Genomic DNA, 17,636 nt, shown 5'->3' with positions numbered 1-17,636 from the left:
TTTGATAATCCAGAGATGTAGACACATTTACCTTAAACCTGCAAGTGGTTGTTTGATTTTTTTTTCAGAATTAGCACTTAGTAGGTGAGGTATATATCAGTGTATGTATGCTTTTATATGAAAGTTTATTCCCTCATTGTTTAGGCATTAACTGGGCCTTCATCAGTGAAATCAGTACCAGGTTAGCTGAAGAACTCATGGCATTCTTCTTTCCTATTCTTGAAAAGGCAGAATCACAAAGCCTAAGTTGCCACAGCAATTTAAGTCATGTTCCCAGGCTTGTGAGTACATTTCTGTGCCTGTCAATCACGCAGGAGCCCGTTCAGTCAGAGGATAACTGTACATCAAACTTTAGATGGGTATTCATTCCCATATTGTCAGTACCTAACTGTGCTTAAGGTGCAGAAAATGGACTATAGGGAATCTCTTTGTCTCTGTAAGTCCAAGTTTTAGCTGTACCCATATCATCATCCCCTACCTCTGGCCTTTGAACTTTCCACACAGCTAGGGATCCTTTGCCAGGGGTAAGGTTAAGGCTCGCACTGGGAGCCTCTTGGCTGCCACAGTAAGCATATCATTTGTGTCCTCCTCACCCCTGTGCACACTGCTGTGCAAAGTGGAGCTGTCTATACTTTGTTTCTGTTTTTGTTTTTCTTCCTGGAAAAGCATTTTTTTTATTTTATTGAGGTATAGTTGATTTACAATGTTAATTTCTGCTGTACAGCAAAGTGACTTTAGTTATACATATATATATTCTTTTTCATATTCTTTTCCATTATGTTTTTTTAACATCTTTATTGGAGTATAATTGCTTTACAGTGCTGTGTTAGTTTCTGCTTTATAACAAAGTAAATCAGCTATACATATACATACATCCCCATATCTCCTCCCTCTTGCATCTGCCTCCCACCCTCCCTATCCCACCCCTCTAGGTGGTCACAAAGCACCAAGCTGATCTCCCTGTGCTATGTGGCTGCTTCCCACTAGCTATCTATTTTACATTTGATAGTATAAATTAGTCCATGCCACTCTCTCACTTCGTCCCAGCTTACCCTTCCCCCTCCCCATGTCCTCAAGCCCATTCTCTGCATCTACATCTTTATTCCTGTATTCCCATCCTGCCCCTAGGTTCTTCAGAACCATTTTTTTTAGAGTCCATATATATGTGTTAGCATATGGTATTTGTTTTTCTCTTTCTGACTTACTTCACTCTGTTTGACAGACTCTAGGTCCATCCACCTCACTACAAATAACTCAATTTCGTTTCTTTTTATGGCTGAGTAATATTCCATTGTATATATGTGCCACATCTTTATCCATTCATCTGTCGATGGACACTTAGGTTGCTGTAACTGTGTATACTTTGCAAGCCTCTGTACGAATAAATTTGAAAACCTGGATAAGATAGATAACTTACCATGGAAATACAGATTACCAAAATTGACCCCATTGGAGGTAGAAAGCTTAAAGAGATCAATTTCCAAAAAGGTAGAGAAAATGAATAAGGAACTACCCCACTAAAAAGCACCAAGTCCAGATGGTTTCATAGGGACCAGATAGTCCCAATAATTCTCAGATTATTCTAGAGCATTGTAACGCAAGGAAAATGTCCTAATTCCCTTTATGAAGCATGCAAAACGCTGATACCTAAATCTAAAAGACAAAGACAATACCAGAAAAAAGGAAAGAAAGAAAACTGCAGATAAATATCACTCATGAGAATGATACAAAAATAATATTAGAAAATGAATATAATACCATATTAAGAAAATAATATATCATGACCAAATAGATATTCATTCTAGAAATGCAAGTTTCAGTATTAAGAAATCTAATATTATCATATAGCATATTAATATATCTAAGGAGAGAACTATATAATTATTTCCATATATGCTAAAGAAGTCTTTAATAAAATTCAGTACTTAGGCATTATAAAACATTCAAGAAAATAGGAACTGTAAGATACTTTCTTAACATTATAACATAAATATGACATAGTCTTCAACCTAGTATCTTATTTCATGGGGAAACACTAGAGGCATTTCCACTAATTTCAGTGAGAAGACAGATATGCCCACTATCCCCATTACTATTCCAAATATCAGTAGAGGTATTAGTCAGTGCAGTTAAACAAGAGAAACCAATTAGAGACATAAGACCAAGTAAAGATGATGCAAAATTCTGTTTGCAGATGATGCAATAGTATATTTAGAAAACCTTAGGAAAGTCAATGATAAAACTAACTCAGGCCATAAAAGAATTTAGTAAGGTGGCAGGATATGAAGTTAACATATAAAAATCAATAGCTTTTATAATCAGGTGGAGGATATTAACACGCCTGGGGTATGTTGTAATGCAGGAAGTTAAGGAAATACTCAAAAAGGGGTGGGATGTGTCAAAAGAGCACAGGTGCAAGCCAAACTGAAAGAGCTCCCAGTGACCAAAGGTGGAACAATTTAAGCATCAAAATAAACAACAATAATACTGAATTGTAACCCAAAGAATAAAATAGATCCATGAGTCTATAATGATATAAATAAATAATTGAATGAATGAATGAACGAACGAATGACAAACAAACAAATAATAAATAAGGGAGAAGGGGCAGGTCTCTTTTACAGAGGAATTCCAATTAATAAATGTAGAACTGAGGGAAATAGAAAATCACCATTAGAATACCACAGTAATAACTGTTACAGGCAAGGTATCTATTCGTGGATGCTAAAATTAGTCCATGACAGTTTGAGGAGAAACAGGATGTTTTTATGATTTCAGAGTATCTCCTCTAAGATATTTATTAATTACAAAGGAAAATATAGTAACCTAACAGCTGAGAAAACCAGCGAGACACACTACCTTAACCAACTGGTAAAGTTTAACATCATCACTAATAAGACATTGAGATCATACATTCCTGATATAATGGGATAAGAGGGTCACAGCAACCTTTCTATGGCATTTTTGCTCAAAACTGAATAACCTCGGTGAGAAAACATCAGACAAACCCAGATTGTAGGGACATTCTATAAAATATATGACCAGTACTCTTCAGAAGTGTCGAGGTCTGGAAAGACTGAGAAACTATCACAAATTGGAGGATACTAAGGAGACATGACAGCTGCTGCAGTGTGGGATCCTGGATTGAATCCTGGAACAGAAGGACATTAGGGGAAAAATTAGTAAAATTTGAATAAGTTTTGTAGATTAATTATAGTAATGTTAATTTCCTGGTTTAGGTAGTTGTACTCTGGTTATGTGAGATGTTAACATTAGAGGGAACTATGTGAAGGGTATATGGGAGCTCTGTACTATTTTTGTAACTTCTCTGTAAGACTAAAATTATGTCTAAGTAAATTTTAAAATTAGGTGATAGCTAAATAAACGATTATAAGTTATTTATTTATTTTAAAATTAATTTTTATTGGAGTATGGTTGCTTTACAATGTTGTATTAGCCTCCACTGCACCACAAAATGAATCAGCCATACACATACAGTTATCCCTTCCCTTTTGGACTTACCTCCCATTTAGGTTACCACAGGGCACTAGGTGAGTTCCCTGTGTTATACAGCATTTTCCCATCAGTTGTCCATTTTATATATACATAGTATCAATAATGTATATGTGTCAATCCCAGTCTCCCAATAAGATCATCTATACCATTTTTCTAGATTCCACATATGTACGTTATTATACGATATTTGCTTTTCTCTTTCTGACTTACTTCACTCTGTATGACACTCTCTAGGTCCATCCACATCTCTACAAATGACCCACTTTCGTTCCTTTTTATGGCTGAGTAGTATTCCATTGTATATATGTACCACATCTTTATCCATTCCTCTGGATTATAAGTTATCATAGGATACTTGTTGCTTAATTTGAGAGAGTTAAAGATTGTTTGTTTTACGCAGACTCTTTAAGAGTAACCTGTATTGTTGATTTAAATTCAAGGAGCCCAGAAAAATAACTCAGGAAGTACCCCTTTACTCTTTATTAAATCCAGAACAAGCTGGCTTCCCTGTCAATACTTCAGACTCTTTACAAATAGAAGTTGATCTGGCCATTTACGAAGTTAAGAGATGTCTCTCTTGTTGAAGTACAGAGTGGGTGGGGATGGTCTTTTTAAAAGGAGAACATTAAATGGTGTTAGTTCCATAGTGATGATCTTCTCAAGGTGTATGCAATGTCTTCCCAGGTATTCCGGAAGGACCTTATCAGTGCGATGAAACTTCCAGACTCTCACCATATTAATCCTGACAGTTATTACCTCTTTGCGGATACATGGAAGGAAGAATGGGAAAAGGGAGTCCAGGTACCAGCCAGTCCAGACGCTGTTCCACAGCCTTCCCTCAGGTATTTTTATGCTTGTATCTTTGATTTACGGGATGAATGCTCTTATGGTTATCTGTGTGCTGCTTGAGGAGAGACTTTGAGTGGCTAATTAAACATTTATAATGCAAAGTCACATACCATGTTCAGCAATTCACTCAGACCAATGGCAGATTATACCAGCCTAGGATAGGTCAGTAGTTGAAGTCAAGGTCGTTTATTTAGGGATAATATATGTACCTATTCACAGGATAAAACTGTTTGAAGTCCAGTCTGAAATTATAAGGTTTTGGAGACCAAGATTTCCCAGTCTGACACAATAATCAGTAGCATTTATTAATTAGCCTTTGAAGAGAAGCAGAACATTAATTACATAACCCCATAATAACCCTATTAAGTTGCATGACAAGTTGCTTCATTTTAATAGGGGCTTCATAGTGATAGCATCTGTAAACAGAGCACCAAAACATACAGAGTTTGTAAAATGCATAAACCCAAATGAAAGGGGGTAACTGGAATAATTAGGTTGACCATAAGCACACAGCCTTCATTTGCAAAGACCTGAGAAGAAAGTTTAAGTAGGAGAGGACTTTTCTGACAGAGGAAGTAGTAAGTTTAGCTCCTCAAGAGTAATGACTGGTTTTGGAAGCCACTTTTTCTTACTGGTCTTTGTGTTCCCAGTGCTTTGCACAAAGGCCAGCATGAAATAAAATGCTTGGTATAAGTTTGAGCGAGTGAGGGAAGGAAGGAAAGGGAAGGAATAGAATCAGATAAAGGGGCTGGTAGGGCCTGCTGGTTACTATGAGAAATGGTACATCTCATTGTATAGCTATCTATTTCTAGTACATATTAGGTTCTTAAAGGTCAGAGACCACATTCTTGAATTCTCAGCCCCTAGCAGCAGGTTCTTAGGTCTTAGTCATATTCCAGAAATGCTTGTCAAATCACTTCTAAAAACCCAAGCCCAGGCTGTCCCACCCACAGAGAGACTGTCTATGTTCTGTTAAGGAAAACTTCACAGTCTTGCCCAGTACACTTATGGACCCTTACTAGTTCATCATCATTGCCACCATCCTCCTAGAAATCACAACAGCATCATGAATGAACATAGGAGTCAGGCATTTTCATGTCCTTATTGTCAGTATTTTTATATACTGTTGCAGTAACTGGGGAGCCTAGACTTCCACCTTAAACCAGCATTAATGATGCATCCCTCTCCCTCCCATCTATCATACTATCAGAGGAGACTTTCACCACTCCTTAGAGGTAATGAGGACACCTGCTCCCCCCACCCCATGGTATCAGTGGAGGCCACATAGGGAGTAAGGTGCTCTTATCAATCCCAGCAAAGGAGGTATCAGTGGAGGCCTAATGGGAAGCCAGAACTCTCAGCTTCACCCAGTAGTAACAAAGAGTACCTGCCCCGGATGTCAACACAGGCCAAATGGTGAACCAGGACATATACAATCACCTGGCAGTGATGAGATGATATCCACCCCCAACCTGATCTCCATCCAGAGCAGTGTCAGAGGAAGCCAGTCAAAACAAAAGTTTTAAAGAAGATCCAGAGTCTCATAGCATAATCCCCAAAATGTCCAGTCTCCAGTGAAAAAAATCACTCATATCAAAAACTAGGAAGATCTCAACTTGAAGATAATCAGTAGATGCTAGTACCAAGGTGACAGATATTAGAATTATCTAACAAAGACTTAAAAGCAGCCATCATAAAAATGGTTCAGTGAGCAATTATGAGTACACTTAAAGCAAATGAAACAATAGTATCCCCCCTTTCATACCTGATATTGGCAATTTTTATCTCCTTTTTTACTTGCTATAGGTTGGTCATTTTTACTGACCATTTCACAAGGCCATCTTTTTGTTTCATTATCTTTTCTGTTTTTAATTTATTTCTGCTCTTCTCTCTATTACTTCAATTATTTTAGTTGCTTTGGATTTATTTTGCTCTTCTTATAGTTTCTTGAATTGGGAGCTTAGCTTATTGATTTGAGACATTTCTTCTTTCCAATATGAGCATTTAGTGTTAAAAATTTTCCTCTCATCACTGCTTTAGCTATGTCCCACACATTTTGGTGTGTTGTATTTTCATTTCATTCACTTTAGTGTATTTTTTCCTTTGAGACTTCTTTCACCTTCTTTTTTTCCCTTGGGACTTCTTTTATTTAAAAGTGTGGTTTTTACTTTACTTGGATATTTTCTTATCTCTCTATTATACTTTATTTGGATATTTTCTTACCTCTCTATTACTGATTTCTAGTTTTGATTCCATTGTATTAGAGAACACTCTGTATAATTCCAATTTGTTTCAATTTGTTGAGGTTTATTTTATGACCCAAGATACAGTCTATCATGGTACATGTTCTGTGGGTGCTTGAAAACAATGCCTGTGCTGCTGCTGCTGAGTGGAACACTCTATAAATGTCAGTTCAGTCCTGTTAGTTGATGGTGTTGAGTTCTTCTATATCCTGGATGATTTTCTGTCTGTTCTATCACTTACTGACAGAGGTTGAAGTCTCCAGCTATAATCGGGGAATTGTGTTTTTCTCCTTTCAGTTCAATCAGTTTTTGTTTCAGATATTTTGCAGCCCTGTTGTTTGGTGCACATACATTTACTATTGCTATGTTTTATTGGTGGACTGATCGTTTCGTCATTATGTAATATTCCTCCCCGTCTCTGGTGATTTTCTTTGCTATGAAGGCTACTTAATCTGATATTAATGTTGTCACTCTTGCTTTCTTTTGAGTAACGTTTGCACTGTATATCTTTCTCCATTATTTTACTTTTGACCTACTTATATGCTTATATTTTAAGTGTGTTTTTGGTAGACAGCATATATTTGGATCATGTTTTTTAATCCATTCTGCCAACCTCTGACTTTTAATGGGTTTAGACCATTTACACTTAATGTAATTATTGATATGTTAGGGCTTAAGTCTGCCATTTTATTTTATTATGTGTGTATGTGTGTGTTCTCTGTTTTTTATTTCTCTCGTTTCTTTTTCCTGCCTTCCTGAGGGTTACCTGAACAAATTACCACAACTTACCCAGTGTGAAATAATCATTTGAAGAGCCCCATAACTATTAATGAAATTGAATTTGTAATTAAAAACTCTCCCTAAAAATACCTCCAGGCCCAGATGCTTTCACTGGAAAATTCTTCCAAACATTTAAAGAAATAAAAAGTGATGATACTGGAAGAGAAATTTGAATCAAACTAAATGTAGTTATAGAATAAATAGTTGACCATGGCAATGTGGATACACTGTTGCAGTTTGAGAGGAACTAGATATGCAGCTAGAGGAACTTAATGAAGGCAAACTTATGGACATAAAGAAAGTGATTGTGATGAAAAGAATGAAGATGCCCCAGAGAAAATGATGCCAGAAAAAAACTGCACATTAATGGAACTCTCAGAAATTTTTTCAACAGTCAAAGCACAAAGGACAAATGTTGGAAACTGATCCAAGTTCATAAAGCAGTATGACAACTTGCCAAGACATAGAAAAGGTGCTTGCTCTGTGTCATAAATTTTGTTATTAAAAGAAGGAGTCAAGCACTGTACTCTTGATAAGTTTTTACAAAGAGATAAAAGAGTTTAAATTCTCAGTGTTTCAAATTATAGTGTATTAAATACATATTGGTTTTACTGTTTTTTATTTTCCTATATAGTTATAGCCAACAGTAAGAGAGTAAAATGCTTTGACAAAAATTTTAAAGGTCACTGAACAATCACAGTTTTCCCCATTGATTATTAAGGTTGCTTTTCACAGTTTCAGTTTGCACAGTCATTTTTACAGTACAGTACCACTGTGCAAAGTGAGGACTACCTGCTTTAGTGACAGCAGATCAGTGGTTTTTTGGAAGTGGCCAGTGGAGCAGGAGGATACAAGGAAACTTTTAGAGGTGATGGATATATTTATTATCTTGGTTGTAATTCTGGTTGCACAAATTTATATGTGTGTTGGAACTTGTTAATTTGTACATTTTAAATATATGCAGCTTAATATGTAATTTATACCTCAATAATGTTAATAAAAGTATCATCCATGTATGTAATTATAAATATATGTTTAAATATATAAACAATCATCACAAATAAAGGAGTGTATAGATGGTAATAAAATGTGGTAGTGGGCACATGAAGGCGCAACAGTATGTGATTAGAAGAGAAAAGGAAGAAAGACAACAAATGTGACTATAAGCTACCCAAGAGCAGAACCCTTACCGTCAAATAGTAGGTTTTCAATATACGTTTACTATTGTAAGGAGAATAGGATGAAGGAAGGAAAGAGGAAAGCAGGTGGGTATTAGGAAAGAAAATTAGCAAACAACCAAAAGATATTATAGTTGACCCTTGAACCACATGAGTTTGAACTGTGCGGGTCCACTTATACGTGGTTTTTTTTCAGTAGTAAATACTACAGTACTACACAGTCTGTGGGTGGTTGAATCCACAGATCCAGAACCACAGATGTGGAGGGCCAACTGTAAATTATGTGTGAATTTTTGACTGCATGAAGTGTCAGTGCCCATTACCCCTGTCTTGTTCAAAGATCAACTGTACATTCCTACCAGCATTGTATGAGGATTCCATTTTCTCCACATCCTAGCCAACACTTGTTATTGTCTGTATTTTTTATTGTGGCCATCCTAGTAGGTATGAAGTATATCTCATTGTGGTTTTGATTTGCATTTGCTTGATGGCTAATGATGTTGAGCATCTTTTCTTCATGTGCTTATTAGTCAGTTGTATATTCTTTTTGGAAGAGAGCTTTTCTGCTTTATTACAAAGAGAAGAAGCCTTTATGTGGTCAGAAAAATACAAGGTTGATCTTTTTTCCCTTTCTGTGAAACACTACTGTTCAAACTGCAAAGTGAATCATCTCAGTTCACCTCTTTATGTTCTATCACATTCACTTTGGAATGGCTGCCTTTGGCTGCTGAAAATCTAACACTTTAGTGAAAAGGGTGACAAAGTCCCCTGACCAGCAGTTTTGGAATATCCCATTTTTACTTGGTGCTTTGATGCATACCTCCTATATATATTTCTTCTTTGGAGAAATTATTCACATCTTTTGCCCATTAGAAAAATTTGGCTATTTGTCTTTTTATTGTTGAATTGTAAAAGTTCTTTACGTAGTCTAGGGTTTTTAAAAAATATTTATTTGGCTGCACCGGATCTTAGTTGAGGCACACGGGATTTTCGTTGCCCCATTCAGGATCTTTAGCTGTGGCATGTGGGATCATTTAGTTGCAGTGTGCAGGCTCTTAGTGGCAGCATGTGGGATCTAGTTCCCTGACCAGGGATCAAACCCAGGCCCCCTGCATTGGGAGTGTGGAGTCTTAACCACTGGACCACCAGGGAGGTCCCTAGATACAGGTTTTTTTTATCAGATATATGATTTGCAAATCATTTCTCCCTTTCTGTGGGTTGTCTTTTCACTTCATTGATGCTGTCCTTTGAGACACAAAAGTTTTTAATTTTGATGAAGTTCAGTTTATCTATTTTTTTTCTTTTGGTTGCTTGTCCTTTTGGTGTCATATCTAAGAAATCATTGCCTAAACCAAGATCATGTAGTTTTATACCTATGTTTTCTCCTAAGAATTCTGTAGTTTTATAAAACTCTTACATTTGGGTCTTTGATCCATTTAAGTTAATTTTTGTGTACAGCATGAGATGTTAGGGGTCTAACTTCATTCTTTTGCTTGTGGATATCCATGTATCCCAGCTCCATCTGTTGAGCAGCTTCCGTTTTGAAAGCAATGGACACTATATCCCAACCTTACCCACCTTGGTTCCACCAGGCTGCTATGAAAGAAAACACAGTTCTTGAATCACCAAGAAATCCCAGTTCCATCTTTTTAAGTCCCTTTTCACAAATATACCAAGGTGACTTTTCAAAAGATTTTCCTACTTTGAACTGAGATGCTAATTTCTCTACTTTATGCTTCACTCTGTCCAAATACGTTACTTTTTCCCACTATATGGGAAAATACCATATATGTTCCTTTTTTATTGGTTAATTTTACAACTTTTTATGTTAGTGTTTCTTTTTTATGTCTTTGTTGGGTTTTTTTCATAGGTTACAAATTTTGTAGAAGTTAAGGAGGTGCCTGGTAAAACTTTGGTTATTTACACTATTGAGAGTATACTTAGATAGTTTTTGAAATTAAAAGATGTAGCTTTATTCTCAAAAGCCACAAATAAAAGTATTTTCTTCTGACATAACTGCCAAATCTAAACAAATGTAAATGTTTCATAGCAAACCCTTGCAATGATTGCTTTTAGATTTAAAATAACGATAGTGTATTACCTTCATATAAAAATAAATGTTCACTAATAATTATTCAATTGTAAAAATTCTTCCTGCCTTCCAAATTTAAAAAATTGTCAGTGTGCATTAAAAGCATGATGACATTCCTTGATTTTGTGATAAATTTTTTTAAATTTATTTTATTTTGGGCTGCATTGGGTCTTTGTTGCTGCACACGGGTTTTCTCTAGTTGAGGCAACCAGGGGCTACTCTTCATTGCGGTGCGCGGGCTTCTCATTGTGGTGGCTTCTCTTGTTGCGGAGCATGGGCTCTAGGCGTATGGGCTTCAGTAGTTGTGGTGCATGAGCGTAGTAGTTGCTCGTGGGCTCTAGAGTGCAGACTCAGTAGTTGTGGCACACGGGCTTAGTTGCTCCATGACATGTGGGATATTCCTGGACCAGGGCTCAAACCCATGTCCCCTGCATTGGCAGGTGGCTTCTTAACCACTGTGCCACCAGGGAAACCTGTGCTAAATATTTTTAATAAAGAGTGTTATAGCAGTTCACAATAGCATATGAAAAGTATCAGAATGTAAAAACAAAAATCTTTTAATATATTATTTTGGGTTGACTCCTCCATGTTAGTTTTAGTAAAATTAAAACCTCATTGGTTAGTTATTTTCTACTGATGGATAGCTCTGGAGAAAGTATTCTAAAATATAAATCTGTTAGAGAAATTTAAGAATGAATCTAATGCAACAAAATAGTTACTTAAGTGGAAACATACATGAAAATATTGGGAAATAATTTTTTACCGTTATGTATGTATTAGTCAGGATAGGCCAACTGCTATAACAAACATCTCCGAAAGTCTCAGCATCTTAACACAATGAAGGTTTTATTTTTTGCACATGTCTCCATCCAGTGTGGGTTTGGGATGTGAGTCATCTCTGCCTGACATAGGCATTCAGGGACTCAGGCTCTTTTTATGAGTGACTCCTCTGTCTGCCAGGTCTTTTCCCACTCCCTTTTCCACCCCCAAACTTCTAAATCCAGTCTGCAGGAAAAGAAAAGGCAGTATGGAGGGTTATGCAGGTAGATTTGGAGGGGGGCTAGACTTTGAAGTAGATTATCCACACATACGCCATTAGCCAGAACTCATTCACATGGCCCACCTAACTGCAAAGGATACTGGGGAATGCAGTCTTGCTATGTGCCTAGATGGAAAAAGAAACAGGGTTTGGTGAACACATTAGCATTTCTGTGTTACTCCTTGGTAGTGGTATTACGAACTCAAAGCTACATGAGCACAAGAACCTTACTGATTTCTTTTTTAACATTTTTATTGGAGTATAATTGCTTTAACACTGGTGTGTTAGTCTCTGCTGTATAAAAAAGTGAATCAGCTATACATATACATATATCCCCATATCCCCCTCCCTCTTGTGTCTCCCTCCCACCCTCCCTATCCCACCCCTCTAGGTGGTCACAAAGCACCGAGCTGATTTCCCTGTGCGATGCAGCTGCTTCCCACTAGCTATCTGTTTTACATTTAGTAGTGTATATATGTCAATGCCACTCTCTTACTTCATCCCAGCTTACCCTTCTCCCTTCCCGTGTGCTCAAGTCCATTCTCTACATCTGCGTCTTTATTCCTGTCCTGCCCCTACATTCTTCAGAACCATATTTCTTTTCTTAGATTCCATATATGTGTTAGTATATGGTATTTGTTTTTCTCTTTCTGACTTACTTCACTCTGTATGACAGACTCTAGGTCCATCCACCTCACTACAAATAACTCAATTTCATTTCTTTTTATGGCTGAATAATATGCCATTGTATATATGTGCCACATCTTCTTTATCCATTCATCTGTTGATGGACACTTAGGTTGCTTCCATGTATTGGCTATTGTAAATAGAGCTGCAATGAACATTGTGGTACATGACTCTTTATGAATTATGTTTTTCTCAGGTTATATGCCCAGTAGTGGGATTGCTGGGTCATATGGCAGTTCTAGTTTTTAAGGAACCTCCATACAGTTCTCCATAATGGCTGTATCCATTTACATTCCCACCAGCAGTGCAAGAGGGTTCCCTTTTCTCCACACCCTCTCCAGCATTTATTGTTTGTAGATGTTTTGATGATGGCCATTCTGACCGGTGTGAGGTGACACCTCACTGGAGTTTTTATTTCATTTCTCTAATGATTAGTGATGTTGAGCATCCTTTCATGTGTTTGTTGGCAATCTGTCTATCTTCTTTGGAGAAATGTCTATTTAGGTGTTCTGCCCATTTTTGGATTGGGTTGTTTGTTTTTTTGATATTGAGCTGCATGAGCTGCTTGTATATTTTGGAGATTAATCCTTTGTCAGTTGCTTCATTTGCATATTTTCTCCCATTCTGAGGGTTGTCTTCTCATCTTGTTTATGGTTTCCTTTGCTGTGCAAAAGCTTTAAAGTTTCATTAGGTCCCACTTTATTTTTGTTTTTATTTCCATTTCTCTAGGAGGTGGGTCAAAAAGGATCTTGCTGTGATTTATGTCATAGAGTGTTCTGCCTGTGTTTTCCTCTTAAGAGTTTTATACTGTCTGGCCTTACATTTAGGTCTTTAATCCATTTTGAGTTTATTTTTGTGTATGGTATTAGGGAGTGTTCGAATTTCATTCTTTTACCTGTAGCTGTCCCGTTTTCCCAGCACCACTTATTAAAGAGGCTGTCTTTTCTCCATTGTATATTCTTGCCTCCTTTATCAAAGATAAGGTGACCATATGTGCGTGGGTTTATCTCTGGTCTTTCTATCCTGTTCCATTGATCTATATTTCTGTTTTTGTGCCAGTACCATACTGTCTTGATTACTGTAGCTTTGTAGTATAGTCTGAAGTCTGGGAGCCTCATTCCTCTAGCTCTGTTTTTCTTTCTCAGGATTGCTTTGGCTGTTCGGGGTCTTTTGTGTTTCCATACAAAATTGTGAAATTTTTTGTTCTAGTTCTGTGAAAAATGCCAGTGGTAGTTTGATAGGGATTGCATTGAATCTGTAGATTGCTTTGGGTGGTATAGTCATTTTCACAGTGTTGATTCTTCCAGTCTAAGAACATGGCATATCTCTCCATCTGTTTGTGTCATCTTTAATTTCTTTCATCCGTGTCTTATAGTTTTCTGCATACAGGTCTTTTGTCTCCTTAGGTAGGTTTATTCTTTTTGTTGCAGTGGTAAATGGGAGTGTTTCCTTAATTTCTTTCTCAGATTTTTCATCATTAGTGTATAGGAATGTGAGAGATTTCTGTGCATTAATTTTGTATCCTGCAACTTTATCACATTCATTGATTAGCTCTAGTAGTTTTCTGGTAGAGTCTTTAGGATTCTCTATGTATAGTATCATGTCATCTGCAAACAGTAACAGCTTTACTTCTTCTTTTCTGATTTGGGTTCCTTTTATTTCTTTTTCTTCTCTGATTGCTGTGGCTAAAACTTCCAAAACTATGTTGAATAATAGTGGTGAGAGTGGGCAACCTTGTCCTGTTCCTGATCTTAGTGGAAATGGTTTCAGTTTTTCACCATCGAGGATGATGTTGGCTGTGGATTTATCATATACTGCCTTTATTATGTTGACGAAAGCTCCCTCTATGCCTACTTTCTGGAGGGTTTTTATCATAAATGGGTGTTGAATTTTGTCAAAAGTTTTTTCTGCATCTGTTGAGGTGATCATGTGGTTTTTACCCTTTGATCTGTTAATATGGTGTATCACATTGATTGATTTGCGTATATTGAAGAATCCTTGCATTCCTGGGATAAACCCCACTTGACCATGATATATGATCCTTTTAATGTGCTGTTGGATTCTGTTTTCTAGTATTTTGTTGAGGATTTTTGCATCTCTGTTCATCAGTGATATTGGCCTGTAGTTTTCTTTCTTTCTGACATCTTTGTCTGGTTTTAGTATCAGGGTGATGGTGGCCTCGTAGAATGAGTTTGGGAGTGTTCCTCCCTCTGCTATATTTTGGAAGAATTTGAGAAGGATAGGTGTTAGGTCTTCTCTAAATGTTTGATAGAATTCGCCTGTGAATTCATCTGGTCCTGGGCTTTTGTTTGTTGGAAGATTTTTAATCACAGTCTCAATTTCAGTGCTTGTGATTGGTCTGTTTATATTTTCTCTTTCTTCCTGGTTCAGTCTCAGAGGAACCTTACTGATTATTGATTTATTAATTTATTTTGGTTGTGCCTGGTCTTAGTTCTGGCAGGTGGGCTCCTTGGTTGCGGCATGTTGGCTCCTTAGTTGTGACAGGTGGGCTCCTTAGTTGCGGCTTGCAGGCTCCTTTAGTTGCAGCTCAGTGGCTCCTTAGTTGTGGCATGTGAACTCTTACTTGCGGCATGCATGTGGGATCTAGTTTCCTGACCATGAATCGAGCCCAGGCCCCTTGCATTGGGAGCTCAGAGTCTTAACTGCTGTGCCACCAGGTAAGTCCCAGAACCTTACTGCTTTTATTCACCACTGTAACCCTGTAGTTGATGCTATGATCTGTACTACCCAGATTCCCATTTAGTCTTAGGACCTATCCACGTGGTCAGGATACTCTGACTTCTTACCTGGCAGCTCTGGGCTCCAAGAGTGAGTTTTCTAAGCGATGAGAAGTGGAAGGTGCCACTCCAGCAGTGGCCATTTCATCATCTCTGCCTCCTATGACTCTTCCTCAGACACTGCTTGACCAGGTGGCTTGAGCAAGACCCCAGTCTGGTTATTGAGTCCAGAGAAACTGTGATTAAACACTGCTTCTCATTCCCTTTCCTCAGCCCTCAGTATTAACCTTGTAAGAATATAAATATATATTTTTCTTTTTACAAATAAGCCAATGGAGATAGTTTAGTGTTACTAACATAGTATTTATAGGCTTAAAACAAATGTACTCGTGGTGATTAAATGTAATTACTGTTATAGACTTTACCAAACCATAGTGGTTCTCAGGCAACACAAAGTAGAGAAGGAATTCCGTGTTTTTTAAAAATTATCAAAAAGGAAACTGAGAGTCAGCCTAGACACTTGTGTCCTCAACTCCTGCTTTTCCTTCCCACCCTACCTCTCATTTTTAGTCTACTTAATAGATGACATTTTTTTAAATAAATGACATTAAAAAAATTTTTTTTAATTCTACATTCATCAGGAGGAGACAACACTAACTTTACTGCTTACACAAAACTGTCAGATCCAGAATATGAAAATGTTGGTATAAGCCAAATAAATTATTTACATACTGTTTTTTAAGCATAATTAGCTTCTGTGCCTCATTTTTTGCAATTTATGAAAATCTAGATGTTTAGCTAACTTCTTTTGGGAGCAAAGGAGGGAATAAGGGTGCCATTCTTTTTGGAAGCTATATAATTTTAAAATAATATGCAAAGTCCAATATTATGGCAAAAAAGACTGTTACTAGCTCATTTTTACTGTTGTGCTTGAACCTGGATAGAATTTTTTTTCTAAGAAATCAATGTAAATGAAGTTTGATTATCAGATTTACAAGAAATTTAAAACTACCAAAGCTTTGAAAATACTCACAAGCATTAGATTGTATATCAAACATAAAGAGAAAGTAGAGAATGGAAAAGTCTTACTAAAAATCTAGAAGCACTAGTCAAGACAACAAAAACCTCATACTCTTCAAAGCCCAAATCCCCTGAATTTTTTATGTGTAAGCATTGAACTTCAGTCTGTTTTCCCTAGGGGATTACTTGACTCTGTAGTTGAGATCAAAGGAATATTGACACTCATTTTAGGTAACAACATTTTGTTACCAAATTTAGCTGAATTCAAAGCAGTCTTGAAAATGTGCAGTTTCTTCTACAGTAAATATAAATGAATTTATGTGTGATAATCCCGCAATTATAATAATTATAATTTTGGTTAAAAAAAAAAAAGAAGTGGAAGGTGCCAGTCTTAAGGCCTGCGCTCAGAAAATGTCACAGTATTACTTCCACCATATTTTATTAGAGCAGTTGCAGAGAGCTCCCAGACTGAAGGGGAGGGAAATAGACCCTACCTCTCAACAGAAGGACTATCAAAGGATTTATGACTATCTTCAATCCATCACAATAGTAATATTTGTAATGTTTGTATTTGAGTTACTTGTCTTATTGACTACAGACAGATTAATCATTCAGCTAGAGAAACTTAAATACTAGTAAAACTAAGCACTTGCTTTTTATTTATTACCTAATTCACAAGATTGTCAAAATGCTTCAGAATTTTATTTCCTAATGAACTTACAGGAGTAATTTTGGATGTATATAAATTAATTGACCTGATTCTTGGGTGCTAAAACTGAAAAGGGGTGAAGAAAGATACAACAGAGTAGGTGGAGCAAATCCTTTTAGGGTTTTTGTTCCAGCTTTCAGGTTAGGTTTTCCTCTCTGTTCCATTATCCTTTCTGCTATTCTCTTGTCCCTTAGTTTAGGGTAGTGTAGTGCATATACGTGGTGATTGAGGGGAGGGGTACAGAGAATTCTGAAATGGAGCCAACTTGCACTGTAAGTTACAGCTTTTTAAGTAAGCCTTTTCATTACCACAAGGAATTTTTTGAAGTAAGTTCAACAAATAAAGATGATGTTAACCCCATTTCATGTTTTTTAGGTAGACCGTGGATGATTTTGATGCTCATCAATGATAAACAAGTTTCAGATAGTTTTTGTTTTGTTGCATTTTGTGTTCATTTGTATATTTAAATCAGTTTCTTTCACAGTAAGGTTCCAATGGAAGGAAAGCAACGCTTCATGTTTGGTTAAAAGGAAGAATGCATTATAAGTTATATTACACATAAGTGGTTAATGTTATATTTATCATGTATGTGTATATGATTTTTAAATTGTAGATGAATTATTGACTTACTGTAAAAACAAAAATAATCAGAATACAAATATTAACTGTGTAATATATATGCTTATACAACATGTACATATGTATGTACAAATAAATGGGAACATTCTGTAACTTGCTTTTCTCACTTAACAATATATTATCATATACTTCTGAGTCATTAGTGA

The 17,636-nt window shown here is 36.6% G+C and overlaps 1 protein-coding gene across 2 annotated transcripts in view; it reads left to right on the top strand.

Moving 5' to 3' along the window:
* Positions 1-17,636, top strand: part of JADE3 (jade family PHD finger 3) — a 151,212-nt gene that overhangs the window by 92,822 nt on the left and 40,754 nt on the right. For both annotated transcript variants that reach the window (XM_060138196.1, XM_060138195.1), the window contains one exon: positions 4,201-4,358. In XM_060138196.1, coding sequence (XP_059994179.1) covers positions 4,201-4,358 — 158 coding nt within the window. The remainder of the gene's footprint in view (positions 1-4,200; positions 4,359-17,636) is intronic.

Source organism: Lagenorhynchus albirostris, chromosome X (assembly GCF_949774975.1).
Source record: "Lagenorhynchus albirostris chromosome X, mLagAlb1.1, whole genome shotgun sequence".
Taxonomy (NCBI): Eukaryota; Metazoa; Chordata; class Mammalia; order Artiodactyla; family Delphinidae; genus Lagenorhynchus; species Lagenorhynchus albirostris.
The sequence above is the reverse complement of the archived record's forward strand: the minus strand, read 5'-3'. Positions and strand labels throughout refer to the sequence as shown.